Source organism: Mercenaria mercenaria, chromosome 10 (genome assembly GCF_021730395.1).
Source record: "Mercenaria mercenaria strain notata chromosome 10, MADL_Memer_1, whole genome shotgun sequence".
Taxonomy (NCBI): Eukaryota; Metazoa; Mollusca; class Bivalvia; order Venerida; family Veneridae; genus Mercenaria; species Mercenaria mercenaria.
The window spans coordinates 48,494,173-48,516,262 of NC_069370.1; the positions used below are offsets into that span (position 1 = coordinate 48,494,173).

Consider the following 22,090-nt stretch of genomic DNA (forward strand, 5'->3'; position numbering starts at 1 on the left):
CAAAGGTCAAGGTCACAAGGACCTGAACATGGGAAACCATTTCTGATTAGTTACCTGAGAACCATTTAACCTAGAATGTTGAAACTTTACAGAATGATCGGACATGCAGAGTAGATGACCCCCATTGATTTTGGGGTCACTATTAAAGGTCAAGGTCACAGGGGCCTGAACATGGAAAACTATTTCTGGTCAGTAACTTGAGAACCACTTGACCCAGAATGTTGAAACTTTATAGGATGATTGGACATGCAGAGCAGATGACCCCTGATGATTTGGATGTCACTCTATTAAAGGTCAAGGTCACAGGGGTCTGAACATGGAAGATCATTTCCAGTCAGTGACTTGAGAACTATTTGATCCGAAATATTGAAACTTCATAGGATTGGACATGCAGAGTAGGTGAACCCTATTGTTTTTGGGGTCACTCTGTTAAAGGTCAAGGTCACAGGGGCCTGAACATGGAAAACCATTTCCAGTCAGTAACTTGAGAACTACTTAACCTAGAATGTTGAAACTTCATGGGTTAATTGGACATGCAGAGTAGATGACCCCTATTGATTTTGGGGTCCCTCCATTTAAGGTCAAGGTCACAGCAGACAGAACATGGAAATCCATTTCTGGTCAATAACTGGAGAACCATTTGACCTAGAACCTTCAAACTTCATAGGACGATAGGACATGCAGAGTAGATGACCTCTATTGTTTTTGGGGTCATGCCATCAAAGGTCAAGGACACGGGGCTGAACATAGAAAACTCTTTCTAATCAATAACTTGAGAACCACTTGACCCGGAATGTTGAAACTTAATAGGATGATTAGACATACAGGTTGGATGACCCCTACTGATTTTGGGGGTCATTCAATCAAAGGTCAAGGTCAGAGGGGCCTGAACATGGAAACCTGTTCCAAATTCATAACTTGAGAGCCATTAGGCCCAAAATGTTGAAACTTAGTGGAATGATTGGATATGCCAAGTAGATAATCCCTATTGCAGTCAACCATCAGTGTCTCTTTGACTTTCACTTTTGTCCCCTATCGACTTCTTGCCTATAGGATTATGCATTGGGGGAGACATGCGCTTTTCTACAAAATCATCTTCTACTTATTCTTTGAGTTTTTGCTCTTTTTTTGGACTTTGCAATATTAAAACTACATCTGTACAAAGTACTTAAACCCTACAGTTTTCATGCAGTTAATATTAAACTCAGTATACATCATTAGCAGAAGTAAACATGTTCATATTTTTGGGACTTTTGTGTAAAAATATATTTTTATGCCCCGGAAGGTGGGCATATTAAAATCGCACTGTTCGTCTGTCCGTCCGGTAAATTCTTGTCCGGGCAGTAACTCTTCCATTTATAAAGGTATTTTGAAATAACCTTGCATAAATGTTCACCATAATGAGACAACGTGTCTTTTGCAAGACCCAGATCCCTAGCTCCAAGGTCAAGGTCACACTTAGAGGTCAAAGGTTAACATGGTCTGTTTCGTGTCTGGTCTATAACTCTGCCATCCATGAAGGGATTTTGAAACAACTTGGCCTAAATGTTTACCATAATGACAGGAAGTGTCATGCACAGGACTCAGACCCTGTTTCAGACTCCGAATATTTGTTCAGGTTTTGATTATCGGGTTTACTAATTTTTGATGGACATTTATCATGTCCGCTGTCCAACGTAATGTTAATTTATAGTGTTCTGGTTCCTACCAACGCTTTAGGGTCACAAGAGATGAGTGTCACCCATATATAGAAAATGAAATTTTGAATTTATCTGCTTAGAGGGCGCTTTCTGCATTTTGGTTGGTCAAACTGTCCCTAGAAAATAATAACTATATGCAAATGCAAAATTTGCCGCCTTGCCAGAGCGCAGTTGACTTTTAGAATTTGTCGAGTAAGGCACGAGTTCTATATGTTTCAATTCACTACGTTTTGGGCACAGATAGCATTGTTCAGTAAGTTAATTTTTTGTTTTTACTGCCTTGTTCGGAGGAATTATTTTGTTCAAATAATTTATTTTGAAACAATTACACATTTTATTGTGAAGGTAGATGATTTTGTATTTTTATTAAGTAATGGCTTTGTTCACATAACTAGTGCAGGATTCCCGCAATTTCTTTGTTAAAGATGTACAATGTATTATGTTTTCTTTATGTTAATACTTGTATGTTCGTATGCGGTTTTATGCGTATTCTTTTATGTATTATGGTTACTGATAGTTTGAATGTTTTGACTTTCAGATAACCGCTACGCTACGCCACACTATTGTATGTTCTACGTAAGGAATAAAAGTGATTGAAGTAGCGCGTGTATTGCATCCTTTTTCTTGTTGCCCAAAATACTCGGGGTGAAGCTGCCCACTACAGTTATGAAGTAGTGCTATAGTACATATTAACGATTGCAACTCAGTTAGTAAAGAGTTGACAGATCGACAGACCCCTAGGTCCAAGGTCAAGGTCATACTTAGAAGTCAAAGGTTAACAAGGTATGTTTCATGTACAGTCCAAAACTCTGCTATTCATGAAGGGATGTTGAAATAACTTGGCATAAATGATCCTCATAATGAGACGACGTGTCATGAGCAAGACCCAGACCCCTAGCTCCAAGGTCAAGGTCACACTCAGAGGTGAAAGGTTAATATGGTCTGTTTCTTGTCCGGTCCATAACTCTGCCATGGATGAAGGGATTTTGAAATTACTTGGCATAAATGAGATGAGTTGTCATTTGCAAGACCCTGGGACCCCAAGCTCCAAGATCAAGTCAAAGGTGTTTCTTGTTTGGTCCATAACTCTGCCATTTATCAAGGGGTTTGAAAATAATTTGACACAAGTGTTAACCATATTGAGAAGATGTGTCACGCTTATTACCATAGCCTCTTAGGTCAAGGTCACAAAATGATATGTGATTTTTTTGTGCATACAACTGTGGCATTCTTGGGCCTACTTCAGGGGCATTCGTCACCAATTGTGACAGCTCTTGCTTTTTCAGGTTTTATAGTTTTAATCATGTTTTAGAGGTTCTCTTAGGATAACTTTGACTGTAAATGAAATGATATGTAGCATGCAAATTGTTTTAATGCTGGGTTATTTATAATTCTGATACAGTTTCATGTTTAGTTATTGAATATTTATATGTCATCATAACAAAACTTAACACTGAAACATGTCTTTCTTTCAGTCATATTCCATTAGACAAAGATATGGAGTGTATGGTTGTGGAACTTCTCAAGTGCTGCTTTGAACTTGTTGTCAAGTACAATTTAGTTCTTTGGAAGAAATTACAGGTACTGAAATAAGTATGGTAACAAAAACATGATTATTAGGGATATGGGTGGACTAGCCACTAGACTGATAATAAATATATTTTCTACATTTCCCCCTTTTTTTGTCGAATCCCATTTCATAGGGACAAAAGTCGGTCTTTTTTCGAGGTTTTCACAAAGGAATGATGTTAAAATTATCATACAAGTTAAAGCTTAGCAAATGTTCCTTCTAGGGCACATCTTTATATATAATTATAAATATATAATGATCATCTTGTAAAATTTTGGTTGAAATGTCTGTTTTAAATACAGTCAAGACTGTTTTAAGAGACCGACTTTGGGAAGCAGCGAAAAAGGTCACATATGACAGGGAGTCTCTTAAAACAGTCTCACTTAACAGGATGACGCTGGTTTCATATTTTTTTCCAATTAAAGTACATGAATATCGGATACTTATATATTGGCCTCTTTTAAGGTAGGAGTGGAAAATGATTAAATACTATTTATTTAATTGCATATTGATAAAATATAAATTTCAAATAATTTGCATCATTCGTATGATGTTGATAAAACAAATTTAAGCTCATGATCTGGCAAGAAAATAAAGGGGAGCAGTAAAATATAAATGTTCCATTTGAACTATTTACACACTGAGGTTTATGATGTTTATATTTTTGTGTACTAATTGTTCATTGACATTTATTCGATTAATGACTGCATCTTTAATCTGTGTTTACTTCGTCGTTTTCCTGTTAAATACCGCCATATTTTTGTTTCACCAGGAATAAAGTTAATTTATGCACCGAATTCTTCAGCGACTTTATACGCTGGTTTTCTCTAATCGAGCAATTCAAGTGCCTTAACACGCTGTTCTAATGGCAAAACAGTTCTTTTTTTATGTTTTTCATCAGCCATTTTTGTAAACAAATAAGTTCTCGTCTGAAACAACTTCACGCGAGATAAAGAACGGTAACTCTATCGTGTAAAATCTTGCGAGGGAGCGTCTCAAAGTCGCTGAAAACGGTCTAAATATCGATTCGGGAGTCTGATTTCACAGTCGCTTGTCGCGTAAGGCAGGGGCTTGCTTAATTCAGACTGTTTTAATAGTAAATTGCGTCCGGAGCATAAAATAGGGTCTCATATGACAGGGAGTCGCTAAATTCAGGGGGTCGTTAAGGCAGTCTCGACTGTATTGGTCATCAGTGTGTGGAACCCCAGGATCAGACACAAGGACAAGACCATTCTACCTTATTGACATTCCATAATAAGATAATGACTGATTGCGTCTCGCACAAACTTTTAGACCCCAAGCTTACTTGGCAGTCAAATGTGAACATGTCATGAATAGGGTATGTTTCATGTCCGGTCCAGAACTCTGTCATCCATCAAGAGATTACAGTATTACTTGGCATAAGTGTTCCCAATAATCAGAAGATGTGTCATTCACAAAACCCAGACCCCCATGTAATAAGCAATCAGCAACTGGAGATTTTGATATATGCAAATTTTAATCCAAACATTATGTCATAACATATTGTATATATAGTTCAATATTGTTTATACATCATTGGCAGATATCTGTCCATTATATTATACAAAAACTGTAGTAGAGAAACATAGGTGCCTTTTTTCCTTAGAATTTCAGGTTATATGGCTTTTTCTTTCAGCATCATGCATATCTCAGAAAGTATTAAACTTAAGAGTCACAAGGTTACCATTTTGCATGAGAACTTGTGCACTTAGATTTTCATCTTCCCATTCTTCTGAATCTTTTTCTTATTCTCTTGGTTTCTTTTATCTTGTGTTTATTGATTATGGTTTGTGGCATCTGTTTCACACACCCTTCCTAAATTAAAGGTAATAGGAAAGTTAACTAAGACTTGCATTGTCAACAAGAAACTTAATAACCTGATACACTGACAGTAAGAGGAAATAGCAGTGTCCTATGGATACACATCTTGTTTGATATGGACAAGACTTTGTAAGTTGGAAACTATATTAATCTTTGTAAGAAATCTAAAAACAATTGGCGAACAATTGCTGCTGTCATCACATTAACCCTTAGCCTGCTGGCGGCAAGTGATTCTGCCTTTGCGACCAGTGCAGACCAAGATCAGCCTGCACATCCGTGCAGTCTGATCATGGTCTGCACTGGGCGCCATTCAGTCAATATCTTTTTGGTAAGCACCCCTTTTAACAGTTAATGGTACTGTCCAAATTGAAAGATGGACAAGTTCATTATAGAAATTCAGCAGGGTAAGAGTTAATATTGTAAGATTGCTGCTGTAATTATAGTACTAATATCTTATTCTCTTTGTAAGTTTTTAGTAAATATGGAATTAAAGGACTGCCTGGATGAGGCATACTTTGTTCAACTGAATGAATTTGTTGATGGGAACATTCATGATCAGTCTACTGAAAACACTATCCTGAAAAAGTAAGTTTCTTTATTTATTTGATGTCTTTTTTCAATATTATTTAATAGTAGTCGTTGGTTTTGTACATGTAAAAGCTTGGTTTTAGCAAGTAACAACTTCCTCACATGAATAGACGGAAGGAATTGCTCTAGTTGGATCATTATAGAGAACAGACACTTCTAGATGATTCATTTGTTTGTTTTTTAACAGTTAGAAATAATGTATTTTGCACTTAAGGTTAATTCATGCTTCTATGGGACCAGTTTACAAAAAAGAACAATATTTGAGTAAAAACTCACTCATTCAGGTTGATAACTTTTGAACATTTTCATTGACTTTAATGCTACAGTCTAGAGTATAGTTGCCACCAATAGGACTGACTGAATGTGACCTGTAGAGACAGGTTACGCTAGATTCAGCTTGTTGATGTAGAGTATCAGTTTTGTTTAAAACTTTGTTATGTTTATAATGTTCATTTATAAGGCTTTTAATGGTGTACATTTTTAGTCCCCTATCAGTGGAACACCTGAAACGGATTATAGGAATGCCCTCCGTCCATCTGTCTGTCCATCAGTCTGTCCATCTGCAAATCTGAATCCTTCGATAACTTAAAAAGTATTCCAGCTAGGTTCATAAAACTTGGTACAGAGGGTAATATGTAGATTATGCACATACATGACTTATGCTTGTAGGTCAAAGGTCAAGGTCACTATTGAAGGTCAAGTAAAAATTGTTTCCGCTCCATAACTTTTATATGCATTGATGGGTTATCTTAGTGTTACACAAAAACTTTCCCCATGATGAGACAATGTGTCGGCACATGATCTATGCTTGTCAGTTAAAGGTCAAGGTCACTGTTCAGCAGGTAAAAATTTGTTTCTGCTCCATTAATTATACCCCCACAGAACGAAGTTTGTGGGGGTGGGGGAGTATATAACAGTGAGCTTGGCGGTCGGTCTGTTGGTCGGTCCGTTGGTTTTCATGGTTTCCAGATGATAACTCTTGAAAGGCTTGACCGATTTAAATAATTTTTGGTACCCAGGTGCAACATCAGAAAATACAGGTGAAGTTCGAATTTGGGGTCAGTAGGTCAGAGGTCAAGGTTACAGTGACCCTGAACAGTAAAACGGTTTCCGGATGATAACTCATGAAAGGCTTGACCGATATGAATAATTTTTAGTACACAGGTGTAACATCATAAAATACAGGTCAAGTTCGACTTTGAGGTCTGTAGGTCAAAGGTCACAGTGACCCGGAACAGTTAAATGGTTTCCGGATAATAACTTAACCCTTGGGCCTAGGATCATAAATTTTAGTACACAGGTGTAACATTGTGAAATACAGGTCAAGTTCTACTTTAAGGTCAGTAGGTCAAAGGTCAAGGTCACAGTTACTCGGAACAGTTAAACGGTTTCCGGATGATAACTTGAGAACGCTTGGGTCTAGGATGATAAATTTTTGTACACAGGTGTAACATGATTGAATACAGGTCATGTTCCACTTTGAGGCTAGTAGGTCAAAGGTCAAGGTCACAATAATACGAAACAGTTAAACAGTTTCCAGATGATAACTTGAGAATGCTTGGGCCTAGGATCATGAAAATTGATAGGGAGGTTGGTTAGGACCAGCAGATGACCCCTAATTATTTTGAGTTCAGTAGGTCAAAGGTCAAGGTCACAATGACCCGGAACATTTAAACTGTTTTCGGACAATAACTTCAGAACGCTTGGTACTAGGATCACGAAACTTAATAGGGAGGTTGGTCATGAATAGCAGATGACATGTAATGATTTTGAGTTCCAAAGGTCAAAGGTCAGAGTGACCCAGAACATTTAAACCTTTTTCGAACAATAACTTGAGAACGTTTGGGCGGAGGATCTTGAAACTTCATAGGGAGGTTGATCATGACCAGCAGATGACCTCTATTGATTTTGAGGTCAGTAGGTCAAAGGTCAAGTAAGTTCAGCTTTGACATTGGCTTAGTTCTGTGACAAGGCCATATTGTGGGGGTATAATTCGTCACTCCTGTGACAACTCTAGTTTTAATTGCATTGAAGTTTCTTTTTAGTACTACATGTACTCAGAAATGTTCCCATGTTTAGACTATGAGTTGCGCACAATATTGATCCATGGTTGTTGGTCAAAGGTCAGGATCACTATTTAGAGTCAAGTGAAATTGTTTTTTCACCAGTAGGGGACTTCTGTATTACCACTGCAATACTCGGTCAATTATTTATTCAGTCACACATAACAGCCCTACCAAAATTGAGAGATTTAAATTATTCAATTATGAACATATACTACAAAATAAAAACACAAACTCAACTGTAGACTGGTACAATTTCCCTTTCTAAAATATATGATGACCCTTTATTTCTTCAGGAATAGGTTCTGTCTTTTAAATGCTAATAATAACATTTAACCTTTGATGATTTTTTTTCATGAACCCCCTTGGGAATGTCATATAGTAATTGCAGTGTCAGTCTGTTAGTTTGTTCGTCTTGAATTCATGTCTGGTCTGTAAGTTTTTCATCCATCAAGGGATTTAATATTACTTGGCACAAGTGTTCCCTATAATGAAACAGTGTGCCATGCGCAAGAACTGGACCACCAACTCAAGGTCAAGGTCACACTTGAGATCAAAGTTCAACATAGCTTTTTTCCTGTCCAGACTGTAACTCAACCATCCATCAAAGGATTTTAATATTACTTGGCACAAATTTTCCCCACAGTCAGTGTGTCATGCACGACTCCCAGAACCCTAGCTCAAAGGTCAAGGGGCCACATCTGAATCTTTATTCGTAGAGAAATAATTTGAAGGCATAAGGTTTTAATGACCATTAAATAAAAATTGGTTTTGCTTACCACTGACAGGGTCACACTATATAAATTAAAGGTTCATTTTATAGGGAATTCCAACAGTTGAACCAGATTACTGCTGTAAGCAGAGTCAGCCTATCAGCAAGTGACTGCTAGTTGAGGTTAGACTGTACTTGCTTTGTCCACTCTGTTTTATACTGGGAAATTTATGGGCACAAAATTTCGTGGTTGGTGCCAAAATGGCTAATTTCATGGGATTTATTAACAATGGAATTCATATTTGGAACATAAAATGGATGGAAAAAAATTGGGATTTAATTGTGTAGATTGACTCAACTAAAAGGTCCATGAAAATTGTGCCCAGCAAATATTAATGATTTGCTAGTATTGTGCATCAGGATACCCATAATTTTTCCAATGTACTTGCACCTCTACAGATTGTGTAATTTTGTTGAGGAAAGTTCCAGACAAGAAGCATGGGACGAAGTGCATGAAGAAAAGAAATTTTTCACTACTGTTTTAGTTAAAGTTCAGCTACTTAATGTTCTGAAGAATAAAATCACAAAAATAACCAAAAAGAAGAAAGAGTTTGATGAAACCCACGACCTTCTGCCAAAAGAACCAAAATCAAGACTTGAGTTATTAGTGGAAAGAAGAAGAAAGAAACCAGATGTTGATCAAAAACATGTTAAGTGGAGTAAAGATGCACAAAGAGCTGATGACACAGCAGAAAGTAAAGAAAAGCTGAAAGAACATTCAGCAGAGCTTGGATATTTTGTGGACAATCTGACAGCAGTATATGAGAAATTGAAAAGAATGATGGAGAGAGAAGGACTTTCTCCGTCAATGAAAGCATCAGAGTTTCTGGCTCAAGCAGTGTTGCATACACATGTTATTGTTACACAGGGTGAAGTGGATGTGCCAGGAAAGTACAAGTTTGACAATTATCTTCACCTCAAGGTTTGTTTATATGATTGTTTGATTATGAATGCTCTGCTTTAAATTGTCTGATTTTTAATTGATTGTAGAGATATGTCCAACTGAATTAAATCTGTTAATTTTTAGCTCACTAGAGCACGAAGTGTTCAAGGTGAGCTGCTGTGACCGGTCATTGTCCAGAGTCCGTCAACATGTGCCTTGTTAACACTCTAGAGTCCACAGTTTAAGTTTGAAACTCATGACAATTTGTCAGAATGTTTGTCTTGATGATCAAAGGAAAATCGTGTAAACAGTTAACACTCTAGAGTCCACAATTTAAGTTTAAAACTCATGAAATTTTGTCAGAATGTTTGTCTTGTTAACCTCTACGTCAAGTTTGAATCTGGGTCATGTTGGGTTAAAAACTAGGTCACCAGGTCAAATGAAAGAAAAAATTTGTTAACACTCTAGAGGCCACAGTTGTGACCCAATCTTTATGAAACTTGGTCAGAATGTTTGTCTTGATGATCTCTATGTCAAGTTTGAAACTGGGTCATTTGGGGTCAAAAACTAGGTCATTAGGCCAGATCAACTCTGGTGAGCTTTGTAGGGCCATCACGGCCCTCTTTGTTAATTGTAGAGATATATCCAACTGAATTAAATCTACTAATTTTTAATTGGTTGTGGAGATATGTCTGAATGTTTAATATATAATTTTAATATATAATATGGTGTACTTTGATTAACCACGCAGGTTGAAGATATAGTTTGGAAAAAAACTGAAACACATGAAGGGTTCTGAAATATTGCACCAAAATGAATATAAAAGTTGCTATGCTATCCAAATTTTTAAACAGTTTCATATATCTGTTCAACAATATGATACTTCTTAAATATATTTGGGTGTATAGTTATTTTCATTACCATGGGAATCAGTATAAAACCTGTAGCAGACGCAGCTAAAAGTATAGTACTGTTTTTAGCTCATCTGTCACGTAATGACAAGGTGAGCTTTTGTGATCGCCCGTCGTCCGTCCACAATTTCTTGTGAATACGATGGAGACCACATTTTGCATTCAATTTTGATTAAACTTGCACACATCTTATATTAGCATAATATCTCAGTTCCTTTTGGCCAGATCCCATCATGGGTTCTAGAGTTATGGTCCCTTAAAGGGCCAAAATTTGCTAATTTGGCTTTTGAACACGATAAAGACCACATTTTGCAATCAGGTGAAATCAAACTTGCACACAACTTGTAATGGCATAATATCTCGGCTCCTTTCGAAAACTGGTCAGATCCTGTCATTGGTTCCAAAGTTATGGCCCCATAAAAGGCCAAAATTTGCTATTTTTGGCATGTGAACACGATAGAGACCAAATTTTGCAATCAATTTTAATTAAACTTGTACACAACTTATAGTGGCATAAAATCTCGGTTCCTTTCGAAAACTGGCCAGATTCCATCATTGGTTCCAGAATTATGGTCCCTAAAAGGACCAGCATCTGCTATATTTGGCTTGTGAACACGATAGAGACCACATTTTGCAATTGTTTTTAATCAAACTTGCACGCAACTTGTATTGGCTTAATATCTTGGTTCCTTTCGAAAACTGACCAGATCACATCATGGGTTCAAGAGTTATGGACGCTTAAAGGGCCAAAATGTGCTATTCTTGCTTTTGCAGCCATTTAGAGACTTCATTTATGGTTTGATTTGATACAAATTTGCGACAATAAATCTTGGATTCCATGATGAATCTTGCAGATCCAATTATAGGTTTCAGAGTTACGGCCCCTGAAAGAACAAAAATTTGTTAATTTTACCTTGTGAACACAATAGAAGTGACATTTTACATTCAAGTTAAACCACACTTACAACTTAAGTCACAATAATATCTCGGTTCCTTTCAAAAACGGGCTACTCTGAAAGGGGCAAAATTTTCTATATTGGCCCTTTTAGCCATATAGAGGTTTCATTTATGCTTTGATTTGATACAAACTTGCACAGAATGTTTATCTAGATGATCTCTAGGCCAAGTTGGAAACTTGATCATGTGGGGTCAATAATTAGGTCACCAAGTCAAATCAAAGGAAAAGCTTGTTAACACTATGGAGGCCACATTTATGACCCTAACTTCATGAAACTTGATCAGAATGTTTATCTTGATGATTCTTTTGCTAAGTTTAAAACTGGGTCATATGGGGTCAAAAACTAGGTCATCACTCAAATCAAAGGAAAAGCTTGTTAACACTGTAGAGACCACATTTATGACCCTGTCTTCATGAAACTTGGTCATAATGTTAATCTTGATGATTCCAAGGTCAAGTTTAACAGGTGAGCCATATAAGGTCATTATGACCCTCTTGTTTATGGTTCTAATCATTTCCAGAGAACAGAGATGTTACTAGCCCAGCATTACGAGGAAACAGTAAAAGATCTAGTGGGGTATCTATTGGGAACTGCTATAAGAGAACATAACCTAAAATGTGATCAGCATGCCAGTTCTTATACAGTCTTGAATGACATCATTATAAAGGTAAGAAGTTTTGTTGTTTTATACTGTTGTTATATTTAAAACACTTAGTTGGCACCTACTGCTGAATCTTTATTGGAGCTTCCTTCATACATCTTAAAGATAACAAAGATTTGAAATATGGCAGTGAAATTTTGCAGGTAAAAAAATTTTGCATAAAAAGTATGAAGATATTTTGATGCAATTTGGCAGAATGTTGGATTACACATTTGTCTTCCCTGTCAGTCATCATAGCTTAGAGTTATTCTATATCAGAGATTAAATTGTAGTAATAACATTTCGAAAAAGGAAAAGTCAGAGCCCTGACCTCAGTTCTAATGCTAAGAGTGTTAAAAAAAATTGAAGTTAATATTACAGATTTCAGACCATAAAAATTAATAATTTACTGTTTCTAAGGCAATGTTACAACCTTTAAAGGAGCCCGTGATTTGGGTGCTGTCAGATAAAACCAAATAAATCAACACAGTTTGTGATTGCTAGTGGTTTTTTCATCATTAAATGCATTTTCTACACTTTCCTTCAAATAAATAAAAACTGTTCATATGATATTCTTTACGTATTGATGAAATTGGACACTAAATTGTTATGCATCAATTCATATCAAGGAGCTTTTAAATTTGACTGAACCTTATTGTCTTATGAGAATCTGAACCATGAGTCAACGGCGGTACTCTACTGCCAGCTTTCATACTTCCAATACCACTGATAAAGTGTTGTTTTCAGGGAATCATCCCTAATACGTATATGCACCAATGCAAAGCATTTGTTTCTTTTTTTTTTTTTCCTTGCCTTTTTCAAAAAAAAAGTTTTGACCATATAAAAGGGCCGTGTCTGTGCACCTATCCATCTGTCACAATATATATCTGGTTCATAACTCTGTCATACATCAGCCCGCACGCTTAGCTCAGTAGGGAGAGCGTTGGTCTACGGATCGCGGGGTCGCGAGTTCGTTCCTCTGTGACGATTTGATAAAAGACATTGTGTCTGAAATCATTCGTCCTCCACCTCTGATAATTCATGTGGGGAAGTTGGCAGTTATTTGCGGAGAACAGGTTTGTACTGGTACAGAATCAAGGACCACTGGTTAGGTTAACTGCCCGCCGTTACATGACAGAAATACTGTTGAAAAATGATGTTAAACCCCAAACAAACTGTCATTCATCAAAATGTTAATATGTTGCAAATAACACCTAGACCCTAAGCTTCAAAGTCAGTCATAATTGGAGGTCAAAGGTTAACAGTGTGTATTTTATGTGCAGTCAATAACTCTGCCATTCATCATTGGATTTCAGTATGCAGGCTGCCAAGGGGGGGTCCTACTTTTTCCTATTTTTTTCAAATCCTATTATTTCCTACTTTTTCTCAAAAAGTTCGAACTATTCCTACTTTTTCATTCCAAAAGTCAGTAAAAAAGAAAAATTGTTTCTTTGCTAAAGAGTTTATAAGTATATTTGTAAAATAAATGTGTCAGTGGTTGTGCATAGTACTTAGAAGACTGCATTCATCTTGATGAGACTCCATTGGCCCAACTCATTTCCTTGAGTACGTTTTTGATTTTTGGGAGTTTCTTGATAAAATGTGCACTGTACACTACAGAACTGAATCAACCATTCCCAATGATGGCATGCCTGAGGGATACTTTTGTTTATCCCAGTTTTAGCTGAGGTTTTATCTTTTCTTATTAAAAATATATATAAGTATACATATTAGTCAGTTTTTATCTTGAACAGGAGAAATAAATCCAGCTTTTAAATTGTTAGATACTGGTATTATTTTTTTTCCAAATTGATCTTTTAATTCTTTACTGGGACAAACAAAGAATTTTTCCATTAATACTAGTATGTCAATCAATAGAGACATTCTGGAAGTGTCATAAAACTTCAACCATTTTGTGTTGAGATTCACTGGTGATAGTGTGCTTTTCCTTGACTAACTACAGTTTATATACTGTAGAAAGTAGAGCTTAAATATAATAGCCAGCTATACTCACTCCAGCTTATTATAATTATTTACTTAAATTTACCCTTTTTCTTTAATGTAGAGTATTAATTGACTGGATTTGCATACATTTAAATTAGTCATTATTACATCTTCTGTTGACAAATATTTTGTATGGTAGCATATTTCAGTTTGCAGCCCTATTCAGATCAACAAAACTACATGTAATATAATTTATTATGCAGCTCAAGACAGAATGTGAAATCAGATATGAATACAAATACAATGCATGTGTCACTTTGGCAAAAAGCACAAAATAAAACTGGAATTTTTTTTTTTTAATAAAAAAAGGGTAAAATCTTTTTACCAAATATTATTAATTCAGATATTGAATTTTAAAACACCCACATACAAACTTTTTTATTAATTTAAAAATAAATATGTTTCAAGATCAAATTTAAATTTATCTTCCTTTCTAATTATCTTATTATGTCAGAATGCTGAATTTCATCTGCCTTTCCAGTTATCTTATTTTGTGAGAATGCTGATAGCTCTACCATCATTTTAATTCTGTCATTACAGATGATGATTATGGTTGAGAAACAAAACAATTTATAGCTTTTTAAAATGCATATATTAACTCTTTTTTTTGAGTAATTTAAGTACATAAGTGTAATGAAGGATTAATGAATAGGTATGCTATGGTGAAGGTTTGTATCTAAACTTGTCATTTTAACAGGATACTAAAGCATACAATTTTAATGACTCAGAGAAAAGACTAGAATTAAAATCCCAAGTGGAAAAACAAAATTCAATTCTTGGTTGGAGAAGCTAGATAACAGTGGAAGGAAACTGGGAACTCAACCCTACTGTGGCTGAAATGTTTGCTATCTTCTAACCTTTTTAGCTCATCTGATTTTTTGAAAAAAAATGATGAGATATTGTCATCATATGATCAGGGTTAGGGTTGGCATTGGCATTGCCTGGTTAGTTTTATGTTTAGGTCAGCTTTTCTCCTAAACTATCAAAGCTATTGCTTTAAAACTAGCAACACTTGTTCACCATCAATAGCTGACTCTGTACAGCAAGAAACATAACTCCATCCTGCTTTTTGCAAGAATTATGGCCCCTTTAAGACTTAGAAAATATCAGGTTGCTTACTTTGTATATACATAGATCTATATAAGTTTTAAATGGAATCATCCAACAGTACAGTTTTCTTGAATTTTAAGTTTGAAAGAGGATCATGTACACAACCATAATGCTTAATACATTATTTTTGTTGTTGCATTGGACTAAATAGAATACTGCTTAGCGTACTTTATTTTAATATGAAACCATGGCCAGTCAGTAGTCTGTATAATGAGAAAATGTTATAGGTATCAATTTGTGTAAAAATGTATTTAAGTGCAATTTGGTTTAGCATTATGTTTTTTGTTAGATGTTTTAAATTCCTTTAATTAATAAATAAATAAAAGAAACATTCTATGTTGATCAATGTACAGTTGCGAGTACTAAAAACAGTTCAAAGCTTTAGGTAACACCGTTTGATATTCCTACTTTTTACTAAAATATTCCTACTATTTTCCTACTTTATTCTGAAACAGTTCCTACTTTTTTCCTACTTTTTCATCAACGGCCACTTGACAGCCTGAGTATGTTCCCCATAATAAGACAACTTGTCACACTGGAGACTCTAACACCTATTTTATAGTTCAAGGTCACTCTTATAAGTCAACAATTTAAGATCTGGTCAATTACTTTGCTATGCATGGATGGATATTCAGTTCTCTTTGTGCAAATACATACCATACCAAAACCATGAGTAGAATGCAAGAGCATGATGCCTAGTTCAAAGGTCAAGGTCAGACTTAGGAGTTCAGTTATTTAAGGTCATTTTTGAGTCCCTCGGAGGGGCATACAGATTGCCATTGTCCCTCCAGATGTCAAGAGTGTCTGTCTGTCCAGATTTGTGTCGTACATATCTCAAAAATCATTTGACTGATCTGACGGTAATACTTAAGAGCATGATGTTATCTGGCAGTAATACTTAAGAGCATGATGTTGTCTGACAGTAATACTTCAGAGCATGATGTTGTCTGACAGTAATACTTAAGAGCATGATGTTATCTGACAGTAATACTTCAGAGCATGATGTTGTCTGACAGTAATACTTAAGAGCATGATGTTATCTGACAGTAATACTTCAGAGCATGATGTTGTCTGACAATAGTACTTAAGAGCATGATGTTATCTATTGCATGTTATGTTATTATCTGGCAATAATACTTCTGAGCCAGCAGTAGTTAAGAGTGTTATATTGTCTGGCAGTAAAATGATTAAGAGCATATTATTATCTGACAGTAATAGTTTAGAACATTTTATTGTCTTTTGCAGTATTTATTTAGAGCAAGGTTCAGTTGTACATTGCAATCCTTCTTTTTTTTTGAAACAGCAGTAGTGAATAACTATAAATATAAAATACCAACAGTCAGAACATTGTTTAATACAACTTCATTATTATTATACCAGATTTATATAGCGCCCTTTCACGTTCAAAGGCGCTTTACATAGTTCAAATGCAGCCACACAGGGTGCATAATTCATCCTCTGCTAGTACAGACAGAGCGATCTGACCAGAGGGACAGAGTAAACAAAGCCCCCACGACAGAGAGATCAGAAATCAGATACAGGCTTGTCCGGCTAACTTAGCCTAGCTTGTTGCGAAAAGACAGTCTGGTTCTTTAACGTGCCCAGTGTATAGCACTGATACACGCAAGGATTCTGACCAGTACACCTCTAGTTGGGTGGAAAACACTGAAAATCGTTTCTGAAAATTCCCGAGTAGCTGCCGGGGATTGAACCCCCGACCTCAGGATTGGAAGGCCAGTGTGCAAACCACTGAGCTATCCGTCCACCTACATTCTATTCTACATGCAATTTTTACTGTGACACCATTACAATACTTAGAACATTTTCATAAATAAATACTACAGAAATTTTACATTCTAATTAATTACTTGTATTATCCATTTGGAAGTGATTCTTTATGTATTGCCATTGAATGTGAAAGGTTAATAAATGATAGAATAAACCAATTGAAGAAAACTTTGTTCTTTGTTAGATGGATACATTGGCCGAGTTACTTACCAATGAAGTTGACAGCGTAATGACACTGTGTATCAAGATGGAAAGATATATGCTAGGTCATACAAAAAATGCACAAGTGGAGACAGTGGTTAAAACATCTGTTGACAGTATATTACAGACACCTGTCCTGAAAAAGTGGAGTGGCCTTGACTTGACAGTATGAATTATTGTTTTTTTTTAATTAACTAGTTTCAAAATATGTTTCTCTATGAACCCCACCTGAGTAATAGAATTCAGAAGAAACTGTCTAAGTGAGTGTATGGAAGATCTATCGGTTTTAATACGAGACCTACCATAGGCAAAAACATGTCATGAGGGGCATCTTGGGTCTTCCTCTATCACCAAAGCTGGAAGGTGAGCAGCTGACCTTAAATTTGTTGATGAATCTTCACACCAAAGCGAACTACAACAACTGAACTAGAAAAACCCATGAAGCAAATTTGGATTATGTGGCATTTCCAAAATGTTTGTTCTGTGATTCATTTTTTGGATTGATATGGGTTTAATGTTGTCTTTCAACAGTATTTTAATTATTTAAAGGCATCTAAGTCACATTAGCAGTATTCCTTGATTAATTTCTGTTTTGTACTTTTTCTTCGTAAAATGGGGGTATGGTTGTTTGTCTACCGTTTAACAAAGGAGAGCATTCAACTTGACCAGAGGTGAAACTAAATTTTGCTCTACATATTAAGTTAAATGGACAGACATATATTTTGATTTAATAATGTTATATATTTTATACATGTTTTCTATATTTATGTATTTAGAATTGTACGCAATCAGAAATATCAGAGTTGGGTAAGATGCTGGATGAGAAGCATTCGGAAATGAGTGAACTGTTACTGTACTACAAAAACAACAGCTGTCCTAATCAGAACAATAGTAACCCTGGTATTGTAGATGTTGATGATATAGACATAGAGATGGACACAAAGAATGTCACACTGGCAGACATCATAGAAGGTGACATTGGTTTATTCAGGAATTAATTTGTTTTTATAGTTCTTTCAACATCCTCTCAGAATTACTTTTAATAAAACAGTGTTTTCCATATCAAGATTGAAAATTTTGCTTCTTTGTATCAACAGCTTTGTTTCCTGTTTATAAATTCATCATTTAAAGTAGTAAGTCTAAATGAGCTAGGGCATGACCATGTTATAATCCTTTTGGAACATTACAATGTCTAATACCTTGTTGTATGGTAGACACTGTCTGTCCGGGTGACCACTGTGAGTGTCAAGTTCCTTAGGTAAAGAAAGATAAAGTAGTTATACAGAATTCCAGTTAAAACCATTTTGATATTTTGTTTTTGTGTACATGAGTAATGTGTTTAGGTTATATGGCTGGTAAGGTGTAGAATGTTATCTGCTAACATTTATGGATGTTTTATTTTCATTATAGACCTTAAGCCATTAAAAGGGTATCTGGAATATCTGAAACATGGAGAACTTATGCGGAATATGGTGACACAGATGGGGTATATTGAGAGGGCAAAGACAAAACGAGAATATTTTAGTTCTATACAGATTAGCAACATTATAGATTCATACTTCATGATCGATGAAGGTGATGACAGCAAAACTTTAACTAAGGCAGGACTTTATCAGCTGGAACATGATTGTACTGGTGAGGATCGCAAACCACTAGGATCATGGGTGAAAACTGTCGCTGTCATGTTTATGCTGTTGTTACAAATATTTATTGTTGTGTATATCACTATGATCGGAGGCCAGTTTTCGACCACTGAGTTACAAGAGTGGATGTGTTACTATCTGCTTGCAGTAGCAGTGTTTGGGTTTGTTTTAGAACCTTTTCGAGCATGTATTGTGGCATTTTACATGAGAAAGTTGCAACAAAAAATGTGGCCAAAAGCAGACAGATCCAGAGCTATTGAGATTTGATAGAACATGCTGTTTGAATAAGGATAGCCTGCACTGTTTGAGCATAAGAACTGATCATTTAGAAACTACTAGCGGTATTACTGTAATGGTTATCTGGTTTCAGTCTATTTTTCATGTAAGATAGAATGTACATGAACAGTGAAAACAGCTGTATTATGTCATCTGCTGAGAATATTTTAGCACATTGATGCTTCAAAACTGATCAAAAGTGTATAAGTATGGAGTTTAAATGCGGTCGTAGTCTCCAGGAGGAAATTGATACAGTTTGAATAGTATGCAAACTCTGCATTTTATAGATACAGTCCGGTTTTAACACGACAACTGGAACTTTATTTGAGAAAAAAACTAATATAAAAAAAAGTTTGAAATGACAAAAAATTAAGGCAATCCTGCTTAATGATGTATTTAGTGGTTGCTGAAACAGCATTTGATTTTTAAAAATAATGTGATATATTGTAATTATGTTAGATTTTTTTCTGTTTTACAGCATCATCACTATTATAGATAAAATGGAAAATCCACACAATATTATTTCAACAGAGTACAAAAATGAAAAAAAAAATAAAGATTAAAAAAGGTAGATTAGATTGTGCTTTTCAGTTTTCAGCTTGTGTATGGTTTTCATTGTATATTATCAAGCTCATTAGAGACAAAGTCTGGGGATGAGGTCTTAGTATACTGGGTACTCGAGATTTGTGCATTCAGCTATTTTTCATTAAACATCTTTTCGCGAACAGTTCAGCGGATCTGCAGCAAACATGATCCGTAGCACAGATGTTTGTCTTTTTCATTCATGAATGATTTTGCTTCAGTGCACATGTTTGTCTTTTTCATTCATGAATGTTTTTGCTTCAGTGCACACACAGCAACCCGCCCGCTTAGCACAGTAGGTAGAGCGTCGGTCTACAGATCTCGGGTTCGTGAGTTCGATCCTCGGGCTGGGCGTATGTTCTCCATGACTATTTGATAAACGACATGGTGTCTGAAATCATTAGTCCTCCACCTCAGATTCACATGGGGAAGTTGGCAGTTACTTGCGGAGAACAGGTTTGTACTGGTACAGAATCCAGGAACATTGGTTAGGTTAACTGCCCGCCGTTACAGGACTGAAATACTGTTGAAAAACGGCGTTAAACCCAAAACAAAAAACAAAAGCACACACAGCAAAAAAGAATTTCAAGAGCCTTCTCATGAACTGCCCTGTGGATCTGCACTTTAATTGGTCTTAGCCATGCGTGCTTGAACAATACTAAGATTTAGCCTATTCCACTGCTCAGCCTGAATCATCATAATCATTCCAGGACGGTCCTTAAATGATTTCACTTCCTTGCACACAGGCTAAGACAGAACTATAAAGATAAAACAATAAACTTAACTTTCCTTGACCCTTGATGAGTTTATATTTAGGGCCTTTCTAAAGTTTTTCTCGTGATTCTACATTATTGCAGAGTGAGACATTTAAATCCGAGAAAAATCCATGTAAGCTACTTCGTTTTTTTTTTGCTTCACAAAACTCTTAACATTTTTGGTTTACCGTATTTGCATTGGTGGTATTTATTCTTAGGCCACACCAAATTGATAAGTTGTTCATCGGATTTTTTTCTGAAAAAATTGAGGCGGCGAGCGAAAAAATAATTTAAATATTTTTTTAGGTTTTTGAGAAAATCAGGAGCGAGCGAAGAGCGAAGAAATATATTTGTCTTATTTGGCTCTCGACTGACTAATAAAAACCTTGAAATAGAATGTATAGCCCTTTTAAATTAAAAAGTAAGTCCCCAGGGATTGAGAAAATCTGACCTGCAGACGCACAACAAAGCGAACTCATGAAAAAAAGGTAATAACATTGTCATACAGTACACTGTAATCAAATAATGCATGCTTTTGAAAATGCTGTTAGAAAATATGTAATAAACAACAATGCATAACCTTACACCATACTTATCACACATATGTGACTTGATGTAGCATTCTTAGCTGACTTTACAAAGTTTTTGATACATCAAATATCTATGCGAGTGTTACTAGATCTATTAAAGCTTCTGATTTGAAACTTAGAACAGTTATTTACTGTCAAAGTCTACACCTGGAGAAACAATATTCTTAAGTCTGAATTTAGACAGAGTTAAGCCCCTTTTTAACATAGAATATTTTTAATTAAGTTTTATATAATGACCAGTAGCTCTGTACTTTCAAAGCTTCTGACTATTATGCCCCTTTTACTGGCAAAGCTCTGATTCAGAAAAGTCGAGCATGATGTCTTATGTACAGCTCTTTTTCTAACTTTAAACTTGCATAACATATTAAATTTGTTGAAACAAAGTCTCAATTAAAGTCTGAAATGGAGATTAACGTGCATTAACATTAGTCTACTAAATGATTGGAAAATTTGAAAATCGAAACTGTTCTGAAAACAACTCGTAATGTAAATTCCTTATCCCACCAACTTTCGTATGCAAATGCTGACCATTTGGCAAGGAAAAACAGAAAACAGATAAGTGACATGCATCAATAAGTATTTACCCTTACCAAAATAATGTAGATTGATGTTATCAAATAAATTAGTATGTTTTTCTTCATCCAGTTTTCAATGAAATAAATCGATTTTTGTAGCATGTAATTTGGTAAACATTTGAAGAAAATGGCGTAATTGCATAAAGGGGAAACAACTTTAATGCAACTAAATATAAGTGTTATGATTTATTATAGACGATGTGTGCATAGTATGTATTTATTTTGATTAAAATCCATTTGAGAACAATCTAGGACTGAAATTATAAGCATTTATACACTTTTACGTCCGTAAAAAGTAGCGCACCAAAAAGTTTTGGATTGATTTTTTTCAATGGGGCGAGCGCAAGCCAAAAACAAACAAAAAAGTTTTTTTTTGTGTTTCTGAAAATATACGAGCGGCAAATCCGATGAACAACTTTTTAATTTGGTGAGGCCTTATAATCAGAAATGAAACAACCAGAGTGTCGCTGTTCACAAGAACTTTTAGCAGAAGTTTACCTGATTTCCTTTAGAGTATACACTTACAAGGTGACCAAATTTTAACTAGTAATTTTTCCAATATGCAGCAATTTGAGTAGATCTACTAGTAGGCATTATTTCTTATTTTGGTATGATTCATAAATCAAATTATGGCCAAA

General features: G+C 35.5%; 1 protein-coding gene across 1 annotated transcript in view; it reads left to right on the forward strand.

The window, feature by feature from the left end:
- Nucleotides 1-19,528, forward strand: part of LOC123561647 (uncharacterized) — a 62,971-nt gene extending 43,443 nt beyond the window's left edge. Inside the window, exons 12-18 of the mRNA XM_053516903.1 lie at nucleotides 3,176-3,281; nucleotides 5,582-5,697; nucleotides 8,935-9,457; nucleotides 11,809-11,955; nucleotides 17,015-17,197; nucleotides 17,808-18,003; nucleotides 18,442-19,528. Of these exons, the coding sequence (XP_053372878.1) occupies nucleotides 3,176-3,281; nucleotides 5,582-5,697; nucleotides 8,935-9,457; nucleotides 11,809-11,955; nucleotides 17,015-17,197; nucleotides 17,808-18,003; nucleotides 18,442-18,941 (1,771 nt within the window). The 3' untranslated portion in view covers nucleotides 18,942-19,528. The remainder of the gene's footprint in view (nucleotides 1-3,175; nucleotides 3,282-5,581; nucleotides 5,698-8,934; nucleotides 9,458-11,808; nucleotides 11,956-17,014; nucleotides 17,198-17,807; nucleotides 18,004-18,441) is intronic.
- The last annotated feature ends 2,562 nt before the right edge of the window (nucleotides 19,529-22,090 follow it).